Below are 26,641 nucleotides of genomic sequence, written 5' to 3'. Positions count from 1 at the left end.
TGATATTTCAAGTGATTTCTCCTCCACAGAAAGTCACTTTTGTATGTTTGAATTTTTTACCTGTCGTCTCGCAGGGTTGGCAGCACTGCGCACACAAAGGAAGCGCAGTGACATTTTGGCAGTGTGTGCGTGTGTGGCTGGGTGGAAAAAGTCTCGCGAAAAATGCTGAAAATCCCCACATTTTCCCCAGAATTTCCACCATTGGCCGCGCAAGAAAAGTCCCCGTGAGTGTCGTGTCGCCGTCGTGAGTGACAATTTGTGTGGATTTGCACGGCAAGTGCGTGAGTTTGGTGTGTTTTCTCAGTGCAACGCAGCAACATCAGGGTGCCACCATTCGAATACGCTTCTCGGGACGGAGAATTCAATGGAGAAAATCTAATTACGGGCCTCAAGAGTGAACGAATCGATAATTTCTGCTGATTCAGTGTAAGTTCCTCCCTCATTGTTTATACGTGCGTCGTCCAGCGGACACTCGGGCTCGCAATTACATAACCCAGAGTGTGTGTGGACTTTGATGGCACGCTGAAGACACACGAGAAACACCTATTCCACCTGACTTCTCACTTCTTCTTCTCTCCTCTCTTTTCGCTCGGCATCTGTGCGACACAGGAGGCGCAAGACGGGGGCCACACGATGACATGGACAACCAAGTGTCCACACATGGACAATGTGGTGCAACTTTCACTGGCGGAACTGTGCAAGCTTAAGCAGGTGATTGTCGCGGCGCGCGCGCCTCCGGAAGCGTCTGGCGGCGGCCAGGCACACGACGGCCAGAGCCAAAGATCAAAGGCTAGGGAATCAATTAGCAAAACTCTCCCATTGCCAGCTATTCTTGAGTTTCTCGGCACACTATAGTGCATGAATTGAAGCTTAATTTCTGGGTATTAATTGCCCCGAATTAATGACAAGGGATGAAAATCAATAACTCATAATTAGAGAAATCAGGGATGTTTGAGAAGTAAAGACAGAATTTGAACTTTTCGCGCAAAAGACTGAGTGGAAAGACAACAGGCTTTTGTGAAATGGATGTAAAAGTTCCGGGAGAAAGAGAAATAATGGAAATAATAGTTGTGTATTATGAAATTAAGGCGAAAAATGCGCTATTTTTTGGTTTTAGTGGCTTTAGTGATTGAATAAAAGAGGTGAAAAACTCGGAAGCTCTCAAAAATCACAGTAGCTTGTGATAGTGCACATGAAAATGCACGAAAAATGATATAAATCGATAGATTTAATGATATATTTCCCACTTTTCCGGAAACATCCATAATAACACCTTTGGTGGCTCAGATATTGAGTACTTTGTGTGCTATTTTAAGCATTTTTCAATCTCTTGTCAATGGATTTTTCGATGAGTATCGAATACGCATTTTTTCCTTACAATTTAATTTTACCTTTGGAAAAAAATATGCTAACACCCTGAATTTCACACTGAGTGTGTTACAAAGAAGCAACAACACACAATGCGAGTGCAATTGAAAGCGACTTGGTGAATCTACGACGACTTAACCTCCGGACAGAGACTCTGGTGAAGAATGAATAATGAGAATTTGCGAGTCAAGGATGGCGGATGATTCATTGCGGAACTTTGTGATAATGTCACTGCAATAATGCGTGCTTTCTCTTTGCCAGGGTGTGCCGTGCACGGATTGCGATGCCTGTGGACCAAACCTGTGGATCTGCTTGGACAAGAATTGCCTGTACACGGGATGTTCTGAGCAGTACAATGACCACAGCACAAAACACTTCAAGGTACGCCCTTGCTTCCCCAAAGCGCTAATCTTTATTTAATGGGAATTTCCACACACACTGGCAGAGATTTCGGACGAAGATTGTTTATTTTATTGGTCACCATTTCAATTATGATGCAATTTCACGCGTCATCACGCGAGTGGACAGAGAAATTGATGGTGAATTTCGTTTGTTAGCTCTTTCAGACGCACTCCATCCATATGAATTTGTCATCGCAGCGCATCTGGTGCTATTTATGCCAACAAGAAGTGTTCCTCGCCTCCGGGCAGCGTCGCACGTCGGCTGTGAGTGAGGCTGGAGAATCTCTGCGGCACACTGAGAAGATAATGGCGTACGAGAGGAGTGAATCGTGTGGCGAGAGCAGTGCTGAGGAGGATGATGCCGTGTGTCAGGGCGATCGGAGGCAATTTGGGGGCTTAGTGGGATTGCAGAACATCGCCAACACGTGCTACATGAATGCTGCCCTGCAAGCGCTCAGCAATACGCCTCCGTTGACGGGATACTTCCTGGATTGTGGCGCCATTGCAGATTATGTGAGTGAATTGGCCACTCCGGCGCAACAGGGCCGAAAGCCGGGCTTGGCGAGGAGCTTTCATCGCCTGATTCGTGAGATTTGGTGCAGGAGTCACATGAGCAGTGGCTATGTGGTGCCTAGTGGCATTCTGCATGGCATCCGGAGTGTGCATCCCATGTTCCGGGGCTTTCAGCAGCACGACACGCAGGAGTTCCTGCGCTGCTTCATGGATCAACTGCACGAGGAGCTGAAGGAGGACACTCCGCCGCCGCCTGATGCCCCGTACGCCGCTGTCTGCAATGGAGGCGATGCCGAGGAGGAGGACGAGGAGGATAACGAGTCCACCTGCTCCACACCGTCGCCATCGCAATCGGAAGCGGAGTATGAGACGTGCGACAGTGGCGTGAGTGAGCAGTCTACGGCGTCGGATGAGGGGGAATCGGAGCAGCAGAGTCAACAGAGGCGCCGTAGGTATGCTCCTGCCTCGCCACAGCCCAGGGAGCCACACAGGAGGCCCAAAACAACGCCGCCGCCAGCACAGGTGGAGAAAAATGCGCCCCGCCGCTCGATTATCAGTGATGTGTTCGATGGAAAACTCCTATCATCTGTGCAGTGTCTCACGTGTGATCGTCTGTCCACGCGTGAGGAGACATTCCAGGATCTGTCGCTGCCCATTCCGGGCAAGGATCATCTCACGGTGCTCCATCAAACCCAGCAAATGGTGAGAACACCGCTTAAATACATCCGATTTGAAGAGATCACAAGCAATTTGTATTGTAATTTCAGGTGGCTCCGGCCGGCATTGTGGGTTCCGTCACGTGCACGGATGCCGTCTACCAAGGCGGACAGGAGGGTTGGCTGTGGTGGCTCTGGAGCTGGCTTCGCTCCTGGTTCTGGGGCCCCGCTGTCACCCTTCATGACTGCATGGCGGCGTTCTTCAGTGCGGATGAGCTCAAGAATGACAACATGTACAGTTGCGAGAAGTGCAACAAGCTGAGAAATGGCATCAAGTATTCGCGCGTCTTGGCGCTGCCTGAGATGCTGTGTGTCCACTTGAAGCGCTTCCGCCACGATCTCTCGTACAGTTCCAAGATCTCGAGTCCGGTGCATTTTCCTCTGCACGGTCTCGACATGAGACCATACCTTCATCGTGATTGTCAGTCTGAGGTGTCGACCTACGACCTCACGGCCGTCATTTGCCACCATGGCACAGTTGGCGGTGGTCACTACACCAGCTTCGCGCGCCACGATCCCTCCGGCAAGTGGTTTGAGTTTGACGATCAGCTGGTGACTCAAGTCACACCGGATGTGGTGCAGAATTGTGAGGCGTACGTTCTCTTCTATCGCAAGAGCAATCATCAGATGGCTCAATTGCGCGCCCAGGCGTTGGAATTGGTCAACACGAGTCCTCCGCAAGCTTCGGACATTCGATTCTTCGTGTCAAAGCAGTGGCTGAATAGATTCAACACCTTTGCTGAGCCAGGACCAATTGACAATTGGGCTCTGCTGTGTCCACACGGAGGATTGCCACCCGGAAAAGTGGCCCTGGTGTCCAAACTTGTGGTGCCACTGCCGCAACCGCTGTGGGACTTTTTCTATGAAAAGTGAGTTCAAGTGCATTTTGTGAATGAAAGTGAGATTGATTGTCATTCTTTCTCTCCACAGATTTGGTGGTGGTCCAGCGTGTAATCACTTCTTCGAGTGCAATACGTGCAGAAGAGCCGCAGAATCACTGACAAAGCGTCAGAAGGCAGAATTGGTGGCATTTATGGCGTACAATGATGAATTCCAGGTGAGATATTTCGACTTTTGTGCAAAGAGTGTTTTGCGCTAAAACTGATTTCTGTATTGCAGCTTCTTGAAACTCCAGCGACAATCTACGCTATCTCGATGGCCTGGTTCAGACAGTGGCAGCTCTTTGCTCGTGGAGCCACGACAGAGGAACCCGGACCAATTAATAACACCTCCATTGCTCAGCCATCGGAAACACTACCCATTCGCAGTGTGAAACCGGGTTCGGATTATGCGCAGATCAATGTGAAATTGTGGAAGTTCTTCCACAGCATTTACGGCGGTGGGCCTGAGATTGTGTTGCGAGGGAATCCGCAGGAGGATGTGAAGCCGCAGAGGATTGTATGTGGAATGATGTTGTGTGGCTAAAAAGGGGGTTTTGTTTGGGCTAATGATTGTGTTTCTTGCAGGAGAAGGCAGAGTCTGAGGAGATGGAAACTGAGGAGATACTTGAGGTGCCGGAAGAGTGCACTTCAGCTAGCGAGACGGTGGACAGTGATGTGATTTCTCCTGCACCATCTGAGGTAGAGTCAAATGGCCAGAAGGATGTGGATTTGTCGGAAATTCCACCGCCGTCGGCGTTGAAGAATGAGTCAGTGAGTGGTGAGAAGCGATTGCCCAAGAATGTGTCATTTGAAGATGTGGACACGCTGACGAATGGCAGCAGTGAGAAAGAGTCCAGTGCCAAAGATGAGACCACAGAAGGCGGCGCTCGGGTGTATTCGTCCAGGAAGAAAATGCGCCAGGAGGCAGAGCGTGGCAAGCGTGAGGATAAGTTCCGTAAATCCAAGAAATCACCAAATCTCTTTGGACCGGAAGGTGAGGAGGAATTGAGGAGAAAAAGAAGCCTTCATTTGAGATTTATGGCATAATTTTGTGGTTCTTTTCTCAGGGAAATTTGTGAAAATCATTCCGGATGCAGAGACGAATCATGCTCCTGAGCAGAATTCCACGCCGGAGGATTCGAGGGCAGCACCAAAGATGAATGGAGTGGCAGAGGAGGAAAGCGGTGAAGTTCTGCCGCTCTTGCTCTCACCGGGCAGCGAGGCGCCAGTGAATGGTGGCTCCAAGTACAAGGGCGGAGCGTCTGCTGGTGATTCTGGCCATCACAAGAGTCACCATCGCCGGAAACGCATCAACTGAGGAGTCTCGTGTGCCACACATTTGTGAACGTGTCAATTTGGCGGGTGATTCTGGGCAGTGGGATTCGTCTCTGTAATTTATTGCAACTTGCCTTTATTTATTCATCGCTGGTGCGTGCGCATGTGATGCAGAAATTCCAATTTATGTCCCTTTGACTGATTCGTCGATCACACACTTTGGTTTCGGTGGAGTGTTTTTTTCTCTGTGTTTCCTTAAGCCAGATTAAGAAGGATTGGAAGCTCGATTGCTGGAAAGTTTACCAATTTATTTTTAGCAATATTAGTGTTAATTTTGCGTATTTATATCATTTGTATATAGCGATGGATTTGTTGAGTATATGAATAAAAAGGTACGATATGTTTTCCTTGGTCAGAAAACCTCTTAGAGAACGCATCTCTTATTCTCCTGTGTTTCCCGCCAATAGTCTGCAGGCCTTCCAGGCCGCTAGATTTCCCCTGAATTCCCCCTGCAGACGCCAGCGCTCGTCAGGCAACCCGCGAGTAATTCGCAAATGCGCCGCCAGTCTCGACATGGCCGCTGGAGCTCTCAGACGTGATCTGTGCATTGCGCCGAAGAAATTCTTCTCTGTCTGCCAATCAATTATGAAATTGTGATATTGTGGGTAAAGTGTCTCTGGCAGGAACAACCATTTGCGTTTTGGAATCATTTGTTGGATGCAACGTGTGTTTTCTCACCGTTTTTCGCCTTTTATTTTGGTAAGTGCCACTCAAGGTGTTTTTCCAGGCTTTCCAGCCACTTGTGAAAATTGCGCAGTTCCTGCCAAATCCACGCGATCCTCGGCAAAATGCACTCCGTGGCAGCCAAATAGCTTCACCACGTTTTGCTGGCGGTGACGTCACGCACCGCCATCGCCACATGATGTGAAAAATTGCGAGGTCGCTTTGCATACGGCGGGCCGCGTGGTGTTGGCGAGGGGCCCGTCCTCGCGTGCCTCCACAGCGGCTCTCGGCGGGGCGTGGTGGGGCTCTGGGGCGCTGTGCGCATCCAACATGGCCGCCTGTGTGGCGTTCGCAAGGTGCGGTAGCGCCCCATGAGAGAAGAAAGTTCAAAGAAAGCTTATTTGCCTGTCCGGTGGCATGGACATTGATGACACCGTGCCAATTGTCGACGCGTCTGTGTAGAGAAAAGGGAAGACAAAGGGTGAAAAGCGCGTCAAGAACACAAGTCATGTTGTCAGAATGCTCTGAATAAATAAATAAATCCTGATTAAAACTATTCTTCCACATGCGCACCAAAATATATGTATTTTTGGGCAAAGATTTAGGAAGTGTTCGAGAAAGAAAAACAAAACTCAAGGAAGTTTAATTATTTTAAATATTGATTGATTTTTTCCTGTTTAACTGTGAAATTTAATAGTCTTTATTGATGTTCTAAGTACATAATTGTAATTTATCCGGATAAATCTAATTTTTTTTTTTTTTTTAATTAAAGGTTTCATCAGATAGATGATTTCCCTTCTAATATTTTTCTACTGTATTTATATTCATATATTTTCTCTGATTGAAACTTAAATCTGTTAGTTTTATAGATATAGAGTGTAGATAATGGCAGCATACGACGTTGAAGCCTTGCAGATCTGAAGAGATGGGCAGTAAATTATGAAATTAGAAAATTAGAAAATCAGTAAATTAGAAAATGTCCTTGCAAACTAACCTGAACGAATGTGTAGTAAGAAATCACTCCGAATCCAAATGTTTCCACCTTGATTGGATTCTTGAAACCATTCATAAGGATTAGGAGAATCTTTTGATCTTTTATGGCCAACAAATACCACTTTGTCATATAGAGAGAATTTGCCATTTCTTCTGATCCGTTCTGTAGCACTTGACCAAAGTAGCAAAGCAGGAAGCTTTGCACTACGATGACTACCAGACAGAGGAGAGACGCAAGAATTGACACGTCCTTTGATTGCAACAGAAACATTGCCGAGCAGAAGTAGATGAGAATCGTGAAGAGTTTATGAAAGTAGATTTGCCAGAAAACGTCGGTCAGTTGGTTTGCGTTCTCGAAAAAACTGACGTGAACATTGTGGATAATCTTCAAAATGACATTAGCCTCACTTCCAACGATGTCTTCGTTGTTAAGGCTGGAAATGAGAGCGAGAATGGACTTGATTTCTGCATTGCAGTACATAATCATGACAATTATGAGCAAATCGGAGCAAACGACAAATTCCAGCGTAATGATGTCGAATGCCAATTGAAGGACAATGTTCACAGGATAGTAGAAGACGCTGTGCTCAGAAATTCCTGGAGTGCTGTGCAACAGTGGCATGTGTCTTTCAGTGTGTGTAACATCGAAAACCGCAACTGCCAGTCCGAAGGATGTTATGAAGATCCAGAGGAGTCTGAAAGAAGAAATTATAATATTGTTGTAGTATGAAAACACTCCAAATCACTCCTTTTCGACCTTCCATAGATGAACGTTTGTCTAAGAGTTGCTGAATAGAATGTATTCCGAAGATTCGATATGATGTACTGCTCCGTATTGAGTATGCAATCGAAGTACTTCACGATGTTCTGGACTTTGTCCTTATTCACAATGTTTATTGCCATGTATATCATTACACATTGAAAACAGGCAAAGATTATGATAATTGTGAATGACAAATCAATCATATCATCAGGATTTAGATCGGAAAGTAAATGCCAAGTGGAAAGCGAAATACTGGAGAACATTAAGATAGGAAAAAACAGAAATTTTAACGTATTTAGCAACACATATTTGGATTTTGGGAGGAAATCCAAGCACCAAACACTCAAGAATATCGAGATAAATGTCTTACAGGCGCGGTGATACTGCACTAAAGACATGCTTCCGAAGGATGTCTCGGACAGGAAACTTCTGACTTCCGTTATCAACAAAGACACACTAATATTGAGAATAATTTCTGAATATTTCAACAGACGCGTGGAAAAATATCAGCTGCTCTAATAGGTTTACTTTGAGAAGTCTTTATATAAAATTAGTTAACTGCACCTTATGCAGTTTTATCATTAAAAATGTATATCATAATGAAGCATAATCTAACTTCATAGGGGGTTAGCATCTATGTCGCCAACTCCTTCTGCCGCCCCGCTTTGCTGCGTCCCCTATTCTTAAGGCACTGCACTATTCTCACCCGCGATCAGAAGAAGACTAACTCGCACGCATTCTCGCGTCACTCTCAGTGCTGCCTCTACACCGTCTTATTCTATCAGCAAAGGTCTCGTCAGAAGGAGAGGGTTGCCTTAGACAGTGGCATTCCCGCCACACAATCTCCAGGAATACCAATTAGGCAGGGCTGAGTGTTTTGCCGGTTGGTATGGGGAATTCGATCTACAATAAGTTGTAAAGTTTTATAATTCTTAAGGCGATGTTTTATTAAGAAGGTGGTGACATTGTTTATTGTTTCTTTGTGCGATAATTCTGGGAAGTTTCAAGGGCACTTGAATAGAAGCCCAGTAAAAAGAGTGGACTTTTTTTTTTAAATTTCCTCGCCTATGAAGAATTTATTTCCAAGAAAAGGAAGAAAGACTCCAAGTAAAAATAAGCAAGTTCAGCTCAATTTTCTTCAACTTTTCTAACCTATTTGAGACTTCGACGACGCTTTTCCTTTCCAAAATCTATAGGAAGTTGTTGAAAAAGAACTATTACTTCTCACAAGTTGTTTTATTTTGGTGTTTTCTATCTAAAAAATATCAATTACATTTCGAGTTTTGGAACTTTGAAGGGAATTCAGAGCATTCCTTGCTGAACTCAGAGGCAATTCTGCCATCGTGTGTTTGAAAAATATAATTGGCGTATTCAAACCTATTGTTTTTTATCATTGTCTACACGTCTCGCGTAGACAATGGAGTAACAAAGCGTGCACGAAATTTTCCACGTCAAAATTCGATCAAACATTCACTTGTGCGCAAAGGGAAACATTTGCAAAAATAACAACAACAGTTGACATGGTGAATTGCGCTTGAAATATATAAAATTTGCATTTCTCTTTTGCAGGTAGTGAAAATTTGCATTTAGCAACGTGCGTGGTTATTCTCATACTCTCAACTGTGTGTGTGAGGATTCGAATCTGCTCTGGAGAGGCAAAAAGAGGAACGACGCAATAGCGAGACAGACGACACTTTCTCTAGCATTTCTTTTTTTTCGTGTTTTTGGCAACAAGAAGCATTTTTCCTTCTCACGCAACACCTTTTCAATTTTCACGTAAATTCTTTTCTACGTCAGCTACAATTTGAAGAAGAAAGACAACCATGAGACCAAGAATTGAAAACTCTATTGGTGGTGAGTAAATATTTATTTTATGGATAGTTTATTTCATTTGAATTCTTGTGATGCCTTTTTTCTGAGAAAGAATTTAATTCTTCTGCGAAATGTTCGAGAAGGATGTGTAAAGTCAAGAAGGAAGAGAGAGAGAAAGAGTGGGAAAAGTTTGTCTTGGTTTCTAAGGAAGTTTGTGTTCTTTTATGATGATATTGAATGACAAGAGCGGTTTTGTCGGAGAATTGATGGAATAATTTTCTTGTCAGTTGGTAAATACTTTGGAGCACTTTTTAATTAGAGAGTTGTCGTATGAAAATCTATTATGTAATTCCACATTCGATACCTTTATTAGCGCTTAATAAACATATTGTCACAATAAGTCCAATAAATGGACTAGATTTTGCTACAAAAGCACGTGAGATGTGTGAAGAGGTGGTGTAATGGCATTAGAATTCAACGTGGCATTTCGAGAATGCCTGATAGAAAACCTTGTTGAACAGTTGGAGAGTGAAGAAAAGGGGTATTCTTAGAAATTAGCACAGTGAGTGTGTAGGAATTGATAGTGGATATTTTTGGAGCATCATTAACTCACTATCGTCCAACACTTAATCACACTGTGTAACCGGGATATTCCGGAAATGGTGTGATGATGGGGAAAAGGGTAAAAAAAAATACACCCTGTTGCTAAATTGCTGTGCCGTTTTGCGAAAAAGGTCTCTTCGTCAGAGATTTCACAGCGTGCGCGAGAAGATAATAAAGCCGGCTGTGAACAAGTGTTTTTTCCGACACTGAATACGAGAACGGACGGCTCTTTGAGGGGGGGCATCATGCCAACTGTGCCTCCTCACATTGGGAGAGAGAGTCATTGAGCAGAGCCCAGATTACAATATTTGCTCTCCTTTCGTTTTATTCATCTCTCGCGCTTCTATTTCATCATTCGGCCCGAAAAAAAGCATACATTTCACATATATAATAGGAATTATTATAATAAGGCTATCAGAGTGGTGTGTTTTTCTGATATCTCACCACAATTCTGAAGAGAGATTATGGCACGTTATTAAGTTCTCGTTATCATTTACGATTGTGCGATGGGGGAAAAAATTGCGAGTATAGAGAAGAAACACAAAAATGAATTTATGAAGCACTCGAAATTTGCTGATGAGAGATACAAAGACAAAGACAAGTTCTTATTTGGCCACCTCGCGTGTTCTCACAGTGAATGACTTAATGAGGTTTTGTGCTGTTGGAGAAAAGTGTCTCCTTTCTATATCACTCAATTCATCAACAATTAGAGCAATTTGCATTGCCAATGATGCTGGTTTGCTGTGTGGAGATAAAGACGCCGCCACGACATCACATTTAATTGACGGGAGGTTGACAGTGAAATCAGCAGAGAAGTTGATCAATTATATTGGGGTTTTTCCAACGTAAAAGTTTCCACAGAGTAAATTGGTTCCTCAATATTATGCGCTGAAGTGATGTTCTTCACCTATTTTTTCATCGTGAAGAGGAAACCTTTGACCTTATTAAAACCTCACACAAATTGCAGACTTTTTTCTCACCCACTAAAAGTGGTCAGGGTTTTTGTTCAAAATTCCTTTGGACGACACAGAAATTGTGGATAAGCTGAGGAATTAAAGAGTTCCAGTTGTTAAATTTATAACAATCTGTATAAATAGCATTTGTAAATCTGCAGCAAATCTAATTTATTCAAATGGTCAAGGGAAGAATTTGAAAATAAGAAGCATGCATCTGACGTAATTTGTCGATACAATTGCATTGAATTACTGCATAAATAATGTTAATAATTCTTCACGTGAGTTTGTTGTTAAATTGCAACATTGAACAGAGTGGAGTGTTTAGAGAAGAATTACAGAAAGAAACACATGCGTTGGCGCGCATTGAAGTCACGTGAAGAGTCTGAACAGTGATTTGTTCTGACTCTCAAGCAATTTTTAATGAAATGCCTAAGCATTCAATTATTTGCTCAATTGAGAAGGTAGTGTTTTATTAGTTGTGTTTCATATAATGTTAATTTGTGCTGAGAATGACGTGTGGATTCTTTTTCTCTCGTGCACAATTTGCTACAAGAAAAAAAAGTAAGCAAATAAGAGTGATAAAAGTGAATATATTCTAAGAATTTCTGTTTGTGATACGTTTTTAGAAAGTCAAACACAATAAGTTGATAAAATGTGCATTATATGTTCACGCTTATTTGGCCATGATAACACTTAAGTGTGGAATTCATTGCTTTGCATCATATGTAATCAGCTGTGCCTTCGGTGGTATGACTTGGAGGTGTGTGCAAATTCATTGTGGTTTGGAGTGGGAGATTTAATCGCTTTGCTTCTGTGTTTTGTTGCGCACAAACACACACACACAGAAGATTGTAATTGAATTTGAGAGGCAGCGAGTGAGAATGTGCAATTTGTCTGTGGTTGAGGTGTTAAAAGAACCTGTGCTGAGGTAGAATGCCTTTAGGGTGTCGCGAGTCACCACTCAGTGAGGTTTTCAACAAGCGTTGTTGTGCGGAAAAATTCACCAAACAAAAATCCCTTCGTTTGACTGACAATGAGGATAAATCTGTGTGCTAAGTTTCCCTATAAATTCTGTGTTGTCCTCAGATAACGCTTTGTGTTTTTTTTCGATTTTGAAAGTTTTCTTCTCAAGTGGAAAATTGCTTAAAGTTTGATTATAATTGTGAAGTATGAGGATAAAACAGAGATTTCTCAACAACTACGACAGCGGTAAAGATTTATTTTGGCTACTTTCAATGAAGAGAATATAATTTTGAGAATTTGAAAACATGTAAGAGAAAATAATAAAGGAGAGTGAAGAGTTATCGATTGATGTCGTGGTTGAAAGTCTGTCTGGGTTGAAATTATGTGACAGAAAAATGTGTTCAAGGAAAACATGAGGGATTATTATTATTATTCATCCCTCATCATATTGTTCAAGGTTAAATAACTCCTTATTTTGCTTCTAGAAATTGTTTGGAATTGATTGATTTTCATGTCAGTCTCTATGGAAATTATTTGGTGTGCTACAGTGAAGCACAAAAGTGTGTGTTTAGATAGAATCAATATGTTTTGGAGCCATTCGAAACTTCCTTATTGATTGATTGGGTGATTTGATTAGAAAGAATCTGTTCTATTGTCTATATTAGGGGTTTTATTTCTAAGGATGTCTTTGCTAAATATCAAGAAATCAAGATTTTCACTTTTGGTACTCAATGTGATCAATCTCAATCAAGTTGTTAAAGAGATTTTATGAATCTAAGACAGAGAAAATGCGGAAAGAAAGTCTTTCTGTCTGTGTTTCGATAGGAAGAATAAAAGTATAATATTCAAGGTTAATTAGACATTTATATCAGTGTTGATACTTAATTGCAAGAGACACTGTTAAGATATTTTTATATCATTCGCGGTAGTTAATTTTCTTTACAAAAAAAATAACTTCTTTCATTCTCAACTTTATCTCTGAGATTTATTGACGAGTTCTTGCCATGCTGCTAATCCTCTGGGAATCCCATTACTTTTACAAACCACTCAGTGGCGCAGAATGCGAGAAGATATATTTATCTAGAGCCAGATTTAGCGATATCACTCTAATGCCTTTCCAATCTCTTCTGATAGGACTTTTATCACGTTGAACTTGTCACTCTAAGTGGTATTGATTTGGCATCGCGCGTGTGTGTGTGTGTGTGTAAAATGAGACATTTAATTGAATTAAATGTTACGCTGCCGTTGAGAATCCCTATTAGTTTCACACATGTTTGACCTTCAGGTGTTTTCATCCTCGCATTTCTTTTTTTTCCCCTCTATTACTTCCGGAGGCAATTATTTTCTTTCCACTGAAATTGAGGTCACTAGCCAATGAATGCGTGACCCTTTTTCCGACTGTGACCTCATTTTGAGTGCTGTGCTCGCGAGAGAAATGATCTCTTAGACGCTGAATTATTAAGTTCAAGGTTCACAATAGTGACTAACTTGTTGGTTATGTGCGAAGAAAAAGTGTGGTGTTTTTTTCCCTCAATTTGTTTGCCCGCTTTGGCTGGTTGTACATCACATGCCATTTTTGACCATTGTTGGGTTGTGTCGTTGGCCCCGAGATGTTCGCTAATCATGCTCAAAATTTTCCATGGTGAAAGAAAGACAAGAGGAGAAGGAGAAAAGAAGAGAGGCGAAATTCCAATAGAATTATATAAACTTCATAGAGGGTTTATTTGCAATTCACAGCTGCAAAAGAGTGCAAATTACAGTTCTTGTGTATCCTCAGTACACTGAATTGCAATTTGTGCTCACTGATTAAATAATGTGCCACGGAAATTGGAAAGAAATTGCAGCTTTGTCGCATTTGCGTGGGTGAAGTGTGCAATTTTCACGAAATAATGTAATTTAACATTGATTCAGTGTCAATTTTCCACGATGAATATCGTGTTATTTTGCCTTGTAATTAGAATGAGGACGTATTTTGTACAATTTATCGCATAGATAATCCTTTTTTTTTGTTGCTGTCTTTGCTCTTCCATTTACGCAATGAAACCACCATATCTTTTGACTGTTTTCTCATGAGACATGAAGAGCGCGTGATGTGCGAAAGAGTAGATATTGTAATAATATTTACCCGCTAAAATTCACATTATTTACATGTTCAGAAGCCATCAAAACTCGATAAACGAAGCATTGTTGAGATAATTCTATCTTACTGTCATTAATATGCTATCGATTAAAATTCCCTTGAGACTTTTACAGCTCATTTTCTTCATGTTGTTTGTGGTGGATTTTTATGATCAACAAGAAAGATTAAGTCATATCACATTTCTTCACACTTATTTGCCTATAAACAATTGCACAAAATCCTTTCTCGGTGATTCTAGTTAATCGGGGCACATGTAAAAATATTGTTTCAGCAGAATTGTGTGCAGAGTCGGAAGGGGGCCAAAGAGTCTGGCACCATTGCAATCTCGGGTGATGTTGACAGAGAAAAGATTAGCGATGAATGTGAATTTAATAGAGAGAGAGAAAAAAGAGAAATAGAAGGCAATAAACTTGAATGGAAATTTCTGAAAAAATCTCCCAAATTGCCCGCGCCCCCAAAAAGCGAGTGAAAATAATCAATTTTCTTATCCCAGTTTTTGCGACACTTTAGCCTTTAATCACGTGAACTTGAGTCACATTGAAATTTCCTCTGTCTTTTTTTCTGTTCTGCGTGTGTGTGTCCGATAAAGCTGTCCGGCAAAAAGTAACACTTTGTTCCGCACTCTTTTTATACACCGCGTGCCATCCTCGTTATATTTACACATTATTCGTACCGAGCGAGAAGCAATTTTTGAGTGACTAAAATTGATTAGCAGGCATATAATATACGGCTTTACGATTAGTGAAAGAAAGAAAAAAACACTTGGGAGATTGACGCAAAACACTGGCAAAAATATTCTTTCTAGCCCTCATGGCGCGAATTGGTTGGTGGATAATAATAGTTGGATTTGTTTATTGTTAATTGTTCTTCAACACTTTTTTTGTTATCATATTGTCAAGCTTCGGAGGAATTGAATTTTGTCACAAAACTTGAGTCATCGATCTTGATTTTTTTTTGATAAACTCATGTAAAATAAGGTGTTAAAATGATGAGGTGATAAAATGAACATGTTTAAACAAAAAAATATTCTTTCAATTTAATTAAAAGATCTCTACTGAAAGTCCCTTAGAATTATAGGATTTATTGAGAAAACTAATTCTGCGCTTTGCTGCGAAGGTTGAACAGCGGCAGACGCAATGAAGAAAATTCAAGGAGTTTATAGAAATCAATTAAAATAGCAGAATAGCAGAATAGCAGAAACTCTTACACTTTTCTTTTCAATGGAATTTATAAATAGATTCAACTCATGCACAATCTAAGCAAATGAAACAAGTGAGCTTTGGATATCATCAGCTAATTTACCAACAAACAGCATCACAATCTCTTTTCTTATCAGGCGCATTCTGTTCAATGTAATTTCGAGCACTTTCGAACTGAAAAACATATGACGAAAGTGAGCCATGAGGATGAGATTGTTTTAATTTTCTTACGCATTAATGGGGTCTTTTGTTTTTAAAATTAGACAAGTGAAGTGTGGAAAGCGAGTGAATTTCGCAACGGTGCGTAAATCATTGGATGAATGTTGTTTAATGGACGCATTTTTTCTTCATCTTTGCAGACGATGCAATGGAGGACTGTGGCTTCCTGAAATTCACCGATAATGATCTCAAGTCGTCCTTTCTGCAGGCTTTGGCCACCATGAGAAAGCATCGGCTCTTCTGTGATGTGATTCTCAATGTAAGTATTTGGGGAATTGATAAGTGATAAATGCAATGAAGTGAATGCAAAATCCACACACGATCATCAAAATTCTGAAACATTTTTCACACTAGAATAATTATAATATTAATTTGGAGGATGAGGAAAAGTATAAGTTTTCTTTTAGACGATGATATGACACTATTTTGCCTTGTCGACGGGGGGAAAATAAGTGTGGGCAGAAAAGGGAGAGAGAGAGAAAAAAAGAAGAAAAGGAGTATTTTGAAATATTTGTATTAAACCATATTTATGTCCCAAATTGTCTCCCTTCTCACTTGTCATTATTGATATTTTATTCTTTTCTCATTTTTCTTGTGTGTGGGCGATTATTTTCACACATTTAGGGTGTTTTACTTCTCGATGCAGGTTGGCAATGCCGATATTCATGCTCATCGAAATGTCTTGGCATGCGTTTCGCCGTACTTGATGGAATTATTTAGTGCTGATCAGGTAAGATTTGACCATTCCAGTTTTCCCACCTCCTTCTTGTCATCCTCCCACTTTTGCCTCCGGCGTGACACTTGTTTTCTTGGAAGCAAAAAGAAAAAAAAAAAGAAAATAGATCGAATGACTGGGTCTTTGCATATCTGTTTATTTTTATTGTTATCTTCTAGGCAAAGAAATTTTGGGGTGTGAAAAAGTGATGGCAAAGATTTCAAGTGACATTCGAAGCTGGTTATTTTCTTCACACGTGGAAAATTTTTCACTAATATTTCTCCTTTTCTTCTCCCTTGATTTCTTTCTCTTTGCGGTGCAGCAAACGCAGAATGGCAGCGGAGATGGAAGTATTCCGAGCTACAGGCTGAATGGCGGCATGAGTAAGATTGCTCTGCAGATTCTCGTGGATTATGCATACACGGCAACGCTGGAGATTCCGGATGTGCTGGTGAAGGATGTCTACTTGGCAGCATGGAAGCTACGCATGGATCGCGTGGTAAGCGAGTGTGCGAAGCACTTGATAGCTGAACTCACGCCTGAATCGTGCATTGAGACGCGCTCTTTGCCGGGCATCACGAAGAACAAGGCATTTGTGCTGGAAGTTGATGATTTCATTGCTAAGCAGGTGAGATTTATTTCGCAGATGAGAAATTTCTCAGAGATTGACTTTCTTCCTCTCTGTGATTTCATCAGTTTGCTGAGGTGGATCAGTCACCGGGATTCCTGCAACTGCCCTGCGTTCAGATTGAGGTGTTGTATCAGACGAAGCAGGAGATGTCTCTGGTCACGCACAGCTCTCTGGCGCGCCTGGTTCTTGACTGGATGAAGCGTCAGCTGTCCGAGGAGTCACTCTCGATGCCCCATCTGCTGGAGCGCAGTCATCTGCTCTATCTGGCACTGGACAACTCCCTTCAGGACTGTTCTGACCTCCCGCCGGGCCATGAGTCTGAGTCTGAGTTGGTGCAGGACTACAAGCGTCTCGTGCTCAAGTGTCCCAACAACAAAACCAGGCGCAAGTGTTTGGCCGCTCCGATTCGTCCGCGAGTTCTGATCTACTCGCGTGACATTGGTGGCGATCGCGAAGAGGTTGAGGGCAATTTTCAGCCTGACTGGACTGTGTTGGGCAGCACGAAAGTCGCTGAGAACACCTTTGTGTCGCTCGTGACGCTGGATGGCGCACTGACGCGCATCTCCATTCAGTTGCGCCTCAATGTGCCCACGAGTGCATCGCCCATTCACACGCCGGATGCATTGACGTTCGGGCCCAAGAGTGAGGATGCGGCGGACGGACCGGAGCTCTTCTGCGAGGTGGCGACCATGTCGGGGCCTAAGTGTGGCCTAGGTGTTTCCGAACTGGACGGCAAGTTGCTCGTGTGCGGTGGATATGATCGAGGTGAGAGAAAGACACAAGATATTCAGCTTAATTGCATGCAAATTTGCGACGTGGCAATGCGGTGTGGGTCGTGTTGAAAATCACTCTCAATTAAGACCACTTTTTATGATCGACGCGCGCAAAATGTTTGTGTGACGCAAGTGTCTGGTTCCGTTCAATATAAATCACTTTTTGAATATATGGCTAAATGATCAGCTTAATTATCTCTTTCCTTACCCTCCTTCATATTGGCACACGTTCCTCTGTGAATTAACTAAGAAGGAATGCGACTAAAGGGAGGCAAATTAACTTTTAGAATGACACAGTGATCTCAGTGATTAAGCCATTGTGAGATCATTTCATTATTCTGCACATTTTTTTTTTCTTTCTTTTCTTTTTACACATCGAGTGACGGAAGAATTTGGCTGACAAATCTTAATGTTTCTTTGCAGGTGAATGTCTTCGTCTCGTGGAGGCCTACTGTCCGGATGAGAATGTGTGGATCCAGCGTCCGAGCATGATTGAGGCTCGCGGACGTGTCCAGATCGCTGTGATTGCCGGCACGACGTTCGCTGTGGGCGGCAGCAATGGCACCACAGAGCTGGACACGGTGGAGTGTCTGCCGGAGGGTGCGTCCAAGTGGCGCAAGTGCTGTCGCCTGCCACTGGCGCGCAGCAATGCCGGCGTGTGTGCCCTGAACGGCCGTGTGTACTGCATCGGCGGCTGGAATGGCCAGAGTGGCATTCGTCAGTGTGATGCGCTGGATATTGATGGCGATCGCTGGGATAGTGTATCACCATTGAACACTGGACGCACACAGGCCGGAGTGTCGGCATTCAGGGGGAAATTGTGGGCTGTCGGTGGCAGCGATGCGTGGAATTGTCTCTCTTCCTGTGAGGTGTACGACCCTGAGGTGGATCAGTGGTCAGCGGCGGCTTCTCTCCTCACGGCTCGTCGTGGTTGCGGTTTGGCTGAGTTCAAAGGGCGACTGTATGCCATTGGCGGCAGTGATGGATCCCATTCGCTCTCAACCACAGAGATTTACGATGAGGAGAACAAAGTTTGGGTGAGTCACGCATATTATTTGACATTGGAGTAATTAAAAAGCCTCCCTCATATTGGCACACATTCCACCGTGCAGATTTGCGGATGGAATGCGACTAAGGGGAGGCAAATGAATCATATATAATATGGGCCAGAGTGACACAGTGGTCTCACGCGGAAATCATCGTGAGATCATTTCATATTCTGCACAATTTTTTGTTTTACCCATTCTTCTCTCTCTATTTACCATTCCTATCTTCCATGCTCAAACAGTGTGAACTTGAGTCACTCTGCAGCACAGATAATGGGAATCAGTCGGTGATTTGAAAGGACATGGAACTCAAACTCAGCACTGTTTAAATGTTATTGTTCGTGTGAGCTCGGGCGCAAATAGCAATAATTTATCTAAAAATATCCTAAGCATGTGAGAGATTGTTTTATGGCTCTGCAAAGGCATCTTTCTCTAATCAATTGGGCAGTAAATGGTTGTTTAGAACGAGAGAGAGATAATGCCAAGTGATGAAAGAAGAAGTGCTCACATAAATTTTCGCGTTGCTTATCAGTGATGAATGGAAAAGTGGGTAATCACGCGTTGTTGGGTATCATAAAAATGGGGCTAATTCATGGTGATTTATATTAGTTTTGTGCGTGAAAATTTGTCATATTTATTTACACACCATGTATTTGTCATGCTTTGCAAATCATAATTACAATAAAATTCAAGGTTATTAATTTTGAAATGCAAACGGAAGAAGACAATTAAATGGGGATTCTTCTTGAGATAATTTATCTCTCAAATTCGCAATATTCACGTGTTATTTCTTTATTTGTTCTGCCATTTGTCGAATCATACAGTGGTGTGGAATTTCAATAATAAATTCCTTGAATTATTGCCGAGGATCGATTTCACAGGGTTTTTCCTGACCAATTTCTGCTGGTTTGTCAACTCCTTGTCCTACTTCATTTACTCTCTAATAACTTTACACATCAAACAATCTTTGCATGTTTTTCTCAATCATATATAATTTTCTGATTTGCGTGTTTATTTCCATTGCAATTGCAATCATGTAAATTGCCTGATGGCATGAAAAGAGTCTCCTGAACATACATTTTAACGGTGTATATTTGCTGTCTATGTTGCAGATTCAAGGACCAAATCTCACGACACCGCGCTCAAATGTGTCCGTTGTGGTGGTGAAGGACAAGTTGTATGCTGTTGGTGGCTTTTCCGGGAAGACATTCCTCAATACGATTGAGTATTTGGATCCGAATACCAATGAGTGGACGACTTTTGTGGCGCAAACGGGCAACGGCGACGCGCCGCCGGCGCTGGAGAGTGAGACGAATGGGCGTGTTGAGGTGACAAATGGCGTAAATGGCCACAGAGAGGTTGAGGATCGGCTGGTGATTGATGAGAGCGCCGTGGAGAAGAAGTTGTCCATTGTGTTGGGCTACAACAGCTTCGCGGAGGCCAAGAGTGAGGCTCACAATGGGGATGAAATTGTTAGTAATTGAGGGGGTGAGTGGGGGTGAAGAGAAAGCCATATTTGATGACAGTGGGAGGGAAATTTTGCTGAAGGTAAATCTTATTTTCATATTAGAGATAAAAATGCTTGATAAAATGTAGTTTTGAGATATGAAAGAGAGAGAAAGAGTTTTATTGAATGTCGTCAACTAATCTTAAAGACAACACATAGAAGGTAACTCTTCGTTAGTTCTTAAGCTCACACAGACACAGTTTTTGAAGAGTTCAACATAGAAGACAAAACTACTGAGTAACATTTAATCTTGGGAATCAATTTGCAATACAATTTAAGGGCGCGCATAATTCCATATTCTTCACAAAACCACGTATTAACTTTTTTTTTTCTTTCTCATGAATTTCCTTTTCAATTATGGAAAGATTAATGTATTTTACCACCAAGTTGATGGCCTTTAATGAGTGTTGAGAGTTGTAGAGATTGAAGAAAAAAAAGTAATCTAATTGATGAAAATGTATGACATTTTTCTACTTTATTTTTCACATCCTCCAGTCGCACACTTTTTCTGGCGAAAATATGGAGGAGAAAGACATGATAAAATAAAAAATACACTTGGAGAAATCAAACGGGGAAGTGTCAATAGTTGAGTTGAGGCTGCAAACAGGGAATTTGTCAATGAGATAACGACATGATTATTGTGTGTCTTCATTGAATTTGCTGCCATTTTAATGTTGTAATCAAGCGTGAGTCCATTTTTTATTGGGAATTAAACTATGTTTAGTCCAAAACACGAAATTTGTAAAAAGTCTTTCTAATCCACCAATTTTTGAAAGTTTTCAACTCAATTATTGATAAAAATTTCTCGTGTTGATTGTATTAATCATATTATATCTATATTATGAGAATATTGAGAGAGGATATAAAACTAAAAAAAAAAATTGTTGATAACTTTGAAAAGAGAGAAAGAGAAGAAGGAGAAGAGATAAAACTATAACTAAACATTTTACAGCAGTTTATTCTTGAATATTTAAGTAATAAGAGGGATACAAAAGAAAATAAAAATCATAGCAATTTAAAAAGAAGATGTGAAGAGGACTATTGTATTAATGAAAAAATAAGAGATTTAAAGAAAGAAAAAAAAATTGTAATTGAGTGATAAAAGCTCATAATTTATACTCACGATATTAATGTGTGTGAAATTTAATTTCAGTCTCACTATTAAAATTGTGATGTTGGGGATCCAAAAAATAAAGAAGAAATATTATATTGAAAAGTTGATGTGAAAAAGAACAGTAAAAGAGAAACAAAATAGACTGAGAGGAATTTATAATTTAAAAATGAAGAAGAAATAATGAAAATAATAATGATGAGGTACATTTCCAATTGTAGAGAGAGAGAGAGGGAGAAAAAACAATGAGGGTTGAAAGAAAATCAAATGAAATCATAAAATTGGCATAAGATTTGGGATATATTTTTTATTGCTGCAATTCTTTTTGTGATGCACACTTTTTTTTAAGAAGGAAGGATATAAAAGACAATTTCAAAGAGAGGGTGTAAAATAATAAGTAAATTTTTGTCTCAACTTTGAAGAAAAAAAAATGAAAAAAGTCTCCAAAAAAAGATAATGAATGTTGTCAGTAGTGAAAAGTGAAAATCCTACTAATATATCATTAAGAGAGTAAAAAAAAGAGAGTAAGAAATCATTTTTTCCACTTTTGCGATTGAATCAATTTTTGATTTGGTCTCTTTTTGCATTCAATTAATGTATTGGGCATGAAATTCTTATAAAAAAAAACACAACAAAGAAAAAGAAGGATTGTATAGAAAGAAAAATATGTTTGCTCTCATGATTTTTTATTTTGTCACATAAAGAGAGAAATAATAATAATAATGAGAGAAGGAGGAAAAAAGAGAACATTTAAACTTGTGCGAAATTATCGTCTTTTTCTAATGATTCTGGACACAAAAACAAGAGTAAAGGAAAAACAGAAAGTAATAAAGATGCTTTAATACTATCAGAATGTCGTAGGAAACTGAAGAAGAGTGACAAGAAGTGAGAGCGGCGACGTTGTGCGAATCGTGATAGGAAGGGTCGTGATCTCTGTGACTGTGTCACTGCTGAGCTGGAGATTAGAGAGCGTCGGAATCAGAGATGAATTGATGACTGCGGAAAGTCGATGTTTTCTAAGCTCTGGCGATCTCATTAACCCTCAACAGGCTATCAGGGGGCAATTCAGCCACTTCTGACTACAACAGTCCTTCGAGGAATTGCACATTTTCTCCGATCCTTCCAAAGTGTGGTTCATTAGTTTGTCTGTCTCGATGTGAACGATGATGTGAAGGCGAGAAGCAGGTAAGTGACTCTGAGTTCTCTACGCACGCCAAATCCCATCCCTTTGCGCTCGGCCAATGAAGCGATCACAGATAAGAAACCGTCCGCTTGATCTCAGTCTGCTAATCTGTCGCTTTCAGTGCCTTCCCGGCCGATGTCCAGGCGCAGCGAAAGTGCGAGCAACTCTCCAGTGGGTGTGTCAGCGCAATGAGTGCCTCCAGGATAGCGTTGAGGAGCGTGAGTCGCGGCCTCCTGGCCGCCAGGAGCTTCTCCTCTGCCGCCGCTGCGGCGGAGAAAACCAGTCTGTATGACTTCCACGTGGCGAATCAGGGGAAGATGGTCAACTTTGGCGGCTTCCTGCTGCCCGTGCAGTACGGCGACTTCGGCATCGCGGCGTCGCACAATCACACACGCACGAAGGCGTCGATCTTCGACGTGTCACACATGCTGCAGACTTACGTGCGAGGTGAGTGAATTCGTGAAGTTTTACCGCTAAAAAGGACAAACTGCGTCTGCACACTTGTCCACGTAAAGATGGAAGTGCGTGAGATTTCTGTCCAGGCCAGCAACACACTTGAAGAAATCCTCACAATTGCAATTGAAGTCCGGGAAATCCTCTGGACACTCAATGTTGTACCAGAGAAAGTCGTTTAATTTCAAGTCAAATTGACTCAAATGTGCACAAACGATCCCAGAAGTGAGAGTGAAGATTGATAAAATGATCAGTATTTTGCTCATTTCACTTCCCGTTGACTTTTCGCGGTGTTTTTGCGGATTTGCAACAGTGGCACTTTAACCAGCTTTGCCAACCTCAAGTTCTCATTTGAAACACTTGTTCAAATGAAAAAAACATGAGGCACTTTTATTTAATTAATTCAAATAATATGATAAAGCGAAACAAGCAGTATTTCTCAGAGACAAACCCTTTGATAAGCACATTGGAAACGCTTTTCGCTTTTGCTGTGTCGTAATTTAGCGTTAAAATTGATTAAAACTGGTGAAATAATTCCTCCGGTTTTTATTTTGCAATTAAAAGCGAAGAAATGCCTGAAGAAAGCTTCGAAAATTGGCCATAAGAGAATGAAAAAATCTGTTAATCTTCAGTTGCACAAATGAATCCTTCGCTCTTTTCCCTGTCCAGGAGCCGCTGCCATTGACTGCATGGAGTCCATCAGCACGGCGGACATCGCTGGGCTGCCCGAGGGCTCCTCCACTTTGACTGTCTTCACGAACGAGCGTGGCGGCATCCTGGACGATCTCATCATCACGCGCCTGTCGGACTCGCTGCTGTACGTGGTGTCGAACGCCGGCTGTCGCCAGCAGGACATGGACATCATGTCCGAGGCGGCGGAGCGCTTCCGTCGCCGCGGCAAGAATGTGGACATGGAGTTTCTCACGCCTCAGGACAGAGCCTTGCTGGCGCTGCAGGGCCCGGACGCCGTGCGCTGCCTGCAGGAAGTGTGCGACTTCGATCTGCGCTATCTGTACTTCATGACCTCCACCAGGGCCGATGTGGCGGGCATTGAGAACTGCCGCGTGACGCGCTGTGGCTACACTGGTGAGGACGGCGTGGAGATCTCCATGCCGGCCGACAGGGCGGTGCACATCGCCGAGGCGCTGCTGGGCAGCAAGCTGAGCGCCGTGAAGATGGCAGGACTGGGAGCCAGAGACTCGCTGCGATTGGAGGCGGGATTGTGTCTGTACGGCAGCGATATTGATCAGGACACCACGCCGATCGAGGCAAATCTTGCATGGCTAGTGGGTGAGAGGAAATCCGCACAAAATCCCTCTTCTTCCTCATGTGCATTTCATGTCCTTCTCTCTCCTCAGCCAAGCGACGGAGGAGCGAGATAAACTTCCCCGGAGCCAAGATTGTGGTGGATCAGCTGAAGAACGGCTGCTCGCGTCGGCGCGTGGGCATCCGCGCACTCTCTGGTCCACCAGCCAGACACGGAGTGGAGATCTTCAGTGAGGACGCCAAGGAGAAGATCGGAAGCGTGTCCAGCGGATGTCCCAGTCCCACGGCGGGCGGAAACGTGGGCATGGGATACGTGAAGGAATCCCACAAGGCCAATGGCACGAAGCTTCAGCTGAAGATCCGGGAGAAGTTCTTCCCCGCCGAAGTCGCTCGAATGCCCTTCGTCAAGGCGAATTACTACACAAAGCCCAAATAGTGGGCAATTGGCCAGTTCTCTCTGTGGAAGAATAAATCCTAGCAAGTCAGGACACTTTGCTGAAGTCGATGAAAAGAATTGTTTATTAAATTGTTTGTCCTATTTACATTTTAAAATAGTGTCCCCAAGATTTTCTGTGTTCTTATACAATATAAACTCCTCTGGGCCTCTTGCGGCCTCACTCCCATAGTTCAGATCCTCCGTGCGGCGCGCGCCTAGGCCGACACAGTGCCGTGCACCTTCTTCAGGTGCTTCTTTAAGTAGCCATTGAGGGCGAAGTTCTTGCCGCAGAGATCGCACTGGAACTTCTTGTCCGCCGAGTGGATCTGCATGTGCTTCGTGAGTTGGTTCTGCGCGCTGAACACCTTCTTGCACACGCTGCACTCCAGCGCGCCCGGCTTCTCCCCATTCACGTGGCTCACCTTCATGTGCTGGTTGTACTCCTGCAGGGACGGGAAGCTCTTGGGGCACACCTTGCACTTCCACTCCTCGCTCGCGTGCTGCTTCCGGTGGGCCGCGTACGCCTGCAGGCTCACGTTCTTGCCGCACACGTCGCAGATCGTGGACGCCCGGTCGGCGTGCAGCTCCACGATGTGACGATTGTAGCTGGCCGTGTCGCCGAACGCCTTGCAGCACAGCTCGCACTCGTAGATCTTCATGCCCGGGTGCTTCTGCAGGTGCTCGCGGAAGGACTGCCTCTCGGCGAACGTCTCGCCGCAGATGAGGCACTCGCAGCGCGCCTTGCACACCAGCATGTGCTCCTTCAGCCCCGTGGCCAGCTCGAAGCGCTGCTGGCAGTTGGGACACGTGAAGTCGCTGAGCGACGCCCTGATGATGTCCCCGTCGGTGGTGGGCGCCGCCTCGGCGCTGCTGTGGTTCACGAAGTGCGCATTGAAGGACTCCGGATCGGAGAAAATGTCCCTGCAGATGCCACACATGATCTCGAGGATCTCCGCCTGGGCCACGTCCAGGCCGTCCACGTGCCCAAAGGCGATCTCACCACCCTTGGCCGCGTAGTTCATCTCCTCCGGCATCGGCGCCACGTCGCGCGGAGCCCCCACGTTGCCCAACGCCGGCGACATGCTCCTGGGCGGCCATGAAAGAAAAAGAAAGCGAGTCAGCCATTGAAGAAATAAATTGTAAAGAACAGCACTTCTCATGTAAGGCCGGGCAGACACAAGCCGAACGGGATTCGCAACAAGACCATGCAAATCTGTCTTTCACGCTCACTTGTAATTTCGCCAGAAATTTAATGCAAAATGCAAAATTTTTCTTTTAATCATGAAAGAATGACTTTCTTCGCTTACATCCCTGATGATTGAGGATAATAAATATTGATTAAAGGAGTGAAAAGCAAAAATCACAAATCAACGAAACTTGGAAATGAGTGAAAATATCAAGCGCCTCCAATATGACTGTCTAATTAGGATCAAATTGATCAAATAGGATGAGCAGAGAGAGCAAAGAACAGGAAATTCTCCTGGCTCTGCTCGTCAATTCTCCGGCACGATTGCAATAGCCGCGAGCCGCTGAGCGCCAGGGCGCGCTGTCAATCGCGGATGCTGGAAGCCACTTTCACGGAAACCCACCCAAGTGATTGGGGCGCGAGAACTCACCTGGATTTCACCTGGACCGCCTCGGGTTCCGCATTCTGCACGGGCACATCGATGAACTCGATAATGGCATCATTCTTGCCGTGGCTGAATGTCACCTGCTGCCCCAGGAATGATCGAAAGTGGTTCAGCTCGAGCGTTGTTTGGGCCAACTCCGCCTTCAGCTTGGCTATTTCGGCGTCCTTCTCAGCGCAATAGCCGCACTCCTTGCCATGATACATCCTCGGCGCCGCCGCTGCTGCTCAACTGGGACTGTGGGGCTCCACTGGGGCACGCGAAGACGCCAAAACTGCGATGCACACAAGTGTTTACGGGGGGAGGCGAAAAAATGCGATATGGCTCGCTGTTGTCTTTCCCGTGAAGTACACTGACACTGGAAAGC

At 43.2% G+C, this 26,641-nt stretch overlaps 5 protein-coding genes across 7 annotated transcripts; 3 read left to right on the top strand and 2 right to left on the bottom strand.

Moving 5' to 3' along the window:
• Nucleotides 1-88: 88 nt before the first annotated feature.
• On the top strand, nucleotides 89-5,573 carry LOC132255650 (ubiquitin carboxyl-terminal hydrolase 20). Its single transcript, XM_059751754.1, has 9 exons — nucleotides 89-426; nucleotides 610-711; nucleotides 1,630-1,749; nucleotides 1,926-2,984; nucleotides 3,050-3,867; nucleotides 3,929-4,055; nucleotides 4,118-4,396; nucleotides 4,465-4,873; nucleotides 4,947-5,573. The coding sequence occupies exons 2-9, from the start codon at nucleotides 634-636 to the stop codon at nucleotides 5,195-5,197; spliced, it is 3,141 nt and encodes a 1,046-aa protein (XP_059607737.1). The 5' UTR covers nucleotides 89-426; nucleotides 610-633; the 3' UTR covers nucleotides 5,198-5,573.
• A 151-nt stretch (nucleotides 5,574-5,724) lies between these two features.
• On the top strand, nucleotides 5,725-21,541 carry LOC132256290 (influenza virus NS1A-binding protein-like). 3 transcript variants are annotated; one of them, XM_059752623.1, is made up of 8 exons: nucleotides 5,725-5,913; nucleotides 9,203-9,487; nucleotides 15,666-15,784; nucleotides 16,172-16,255; nucleotides 16,563-16,868; nucleotides 16,937-17,636; nucleotides 18,068-18,681; nucleotides 19,803-21,541. In XM_059752623.1, the coding sequence occupies exons 2-8, from the start codon at nucleotides 9,457-9,459 to the stop codon at nucleotides 20,172-20,174; spliced, it is 2,226 nt and encodes a 741-aa protein (XP_059608606.1). In that variant the 5' UTR covers nucleotides 5,725-5,913; nucleotides 9,203-9,456; the 3' UTR covers nucleotides 20,175-21,541. The 3 variants fall into 3 exon arrangements, with proteins under 3 accessions (XP_059608606.1, XP_059608605.1, XP_059608607.1); XM_059752622.1 differs by lacking the exons at nucleotides 5,725-5,913; nucleotides 9,203-9,487 and adding an exon at nucleotides 12,004-12,213; XM_059752624.1 differs by lacking the exons at nucleotides 5,725-5,913; nucleotides 9,203-9,487 and having other exon boundaries at nucleotides 15,671-15,784; nucleotides 16,150-16,255.
• Nucleotides 6,741-7,773, bottom strand: LOC132255907 (odorant receptor 4-like). The gene is made up of 3 exons (XM_059752078.1): nucleotides 7,628-7,773; nucleotides 6,872-7,565; nucleotides 6,741-6,794 (listed from the first exon to the last, which is right to left on the bottom strand). Exons 1-3 carry the CDS (start codon nucleotides 7,771-7,773, stop codon nucleotides 6,741-6,743), a joined length of 894 nt encoding a protein of 297 aa, XP_059608061.1.
• Nucleotides 21,542-21,849: 308 nt separating the features above from the next.
• Nucleotides 21,850-24,837, top strand: LOC132256291 (aminomethyltransferase, mitochondrial). The gene is made up of 4 exons (XM_059752626.1): nucleotides 21,850-22,493; nucleotides 22,613-22,938; nucleotides 23,614-24,234; nucleotides 24,303-24,837. The coding sequence occupies exons 2-4, from the start codon at nucleotides 22,680-22,682 to the stop codon at nucleotides 24,644-24,646; spliced, it is 1,224 nt and encodes a 407-aa protein (XP_059608609.1). The 5' UTR covers nucleotides 21,850-22,493; nucleotides 22,613-22,679; the 3' UTR covers nucleotides 24,647-24,837.
• Nucleotides 24,838-24,851: 14 nt separating this feature from the next.
• Nucleotides 24,852-26,606, bottom strand: LOC132256292 (zinc finger protein 570-like). The gene is made up of 2 exons (XM_059752627.1): nucleotides 26,263-26,606; nucleotides 24,852-25,732 (listed from the first exon to the last, which is right to left on the bottom strand). Exons 1-2 carry the CDS (start codon nucleotides 26,478-26,480, stop codon nucleotides 24,862-24,864), a joined length of 1,089 nt encoding a protein of 362 aa, XP_059608610.1. The 5' UTR covers nucleotides 26,481-26,606; the 3' UTR covers nucleotides 24,852-24,861.
• Nucleotides 26,607-26,641: the final 35 nt, after the last annotated feature.

This window comes from Phlebotomus argentipes, unplaced genomic scaffold, assembly GCF_947086385.1.
Source record: "Phlebotomus argentipes unplaced genomic scaffold, Phlebotomus argentipes genome assembly contig_5, whole genome shotgun sequence".
Classification (NCBI taxonomy): domain Eukaryota; kingdom Metazoa; phylum Arthropoda; class Insecta; order Diptera; family Psychodidae; genus Phlebotomus; species Phlebotomus argentipes.
The sequence above is the reverse complement of the archived record's forward strand: the minus strand, read 5'-3'. Positions and strand labels throughout refer to the sequence as shown.

Bases quoted from the DNA above. Each gene is read 5' to 3' on its own strand.
- LOC132255650 (XM_059751754.1), top strand. From the start codon at position 634: ATGACATGGACAACCAAGTGTCCACACATGGACAATGTGGTGCAACTT. The intron at 4,056-4,117 runs GTGAGATATTTC...TCTGTATTGCAG, and splicing joins CGTACAATGATGAATTCCAG to CTTCTTGAAACTCCAGCGAC. The intron at 4,874-4,946 runs GTGAGGAGGAAT...TTCTTTTCTCAG, and splicing joins AAATCTCTTTGGACCGGAAG to GGAAATTTGTGAAAATCATT.
- LOC132255907 (XM_059752078.1), bottom strand. From the start codon at position 7,773: ATGGCAATAAACATTGTGAATAAGGACAAAGTCCAGAACATCGTGAAG. The intron at 7,566-7,627 runs GTCGAAAAGGAG...TTCTTCTTTCAG, and splicing joins CAAACGTTCATCTATGGAAG to ACTCCTCTGGATCTTCATAA. The intron at 6,795-6,871 runs GTTAGTTTGCAA...CCATCTCTTCAG, and splicing joins CTTACTACACATTCGTTCAG to ATCTGCAAGGCTTCAACGTC.
- LOC132256290 (XM_059752622.1), top strand. From the start codon at position 12,174: ATGAGGATAAAACAGAGATTTCTCAACAACTACGACAGCG. The intron at 12,214-15,665 runs GTAAAGATTTAT...TCATCTTTGCAG, and splicing joins TCTCAACAACTACGACAGCG to ACGATGCAATGGAGGACTGT. The intron at 16,256-16,562 runs GTAAGATTTGAC...TTTGCGGTGCAG, and splicing joins AATTATTTAGTGCTGATCAG to CAAACGCAGAATGGCAGCGG.
- LOC132256291 (XM_059752626.1), top strand. From the start codon at position 22,680: ATGAGTGCCTCCAGGATAGCGTTGAGGAGCGTGAGTCGCGGCCTCCTG. The intron at 22,939-23,613 runs GTGAGTGAATTC...TTCCCTGTCCAG, and splicing joins GCTGCAGACTTACGTGCGAG to GAGCCGCTGCCATTGACTGC. The intron at 24,235-24,302 runs GTGAGAGGAAAT...CTCTCTCCTCAG, and splicing joins AAATCTTGCATGGCTAGTGG to CCAAGCGACGGAGGAGCGAG.
- LOC132256292 (XM_059752627.1), bottom strand. From the start codon at position 26,480: ATGTATCATGGCAAGGAGTGCGGCTATTGCGCTGAGAAGGACGCCGAA. The intron at 25,733-26,262 runs GTGAGTTCTCGC...ATGGCCGCCCAG, and splicing joins GCGGTCCAGGTGAAATCCAG to GAGCATGTCGCCGGCGTTGG.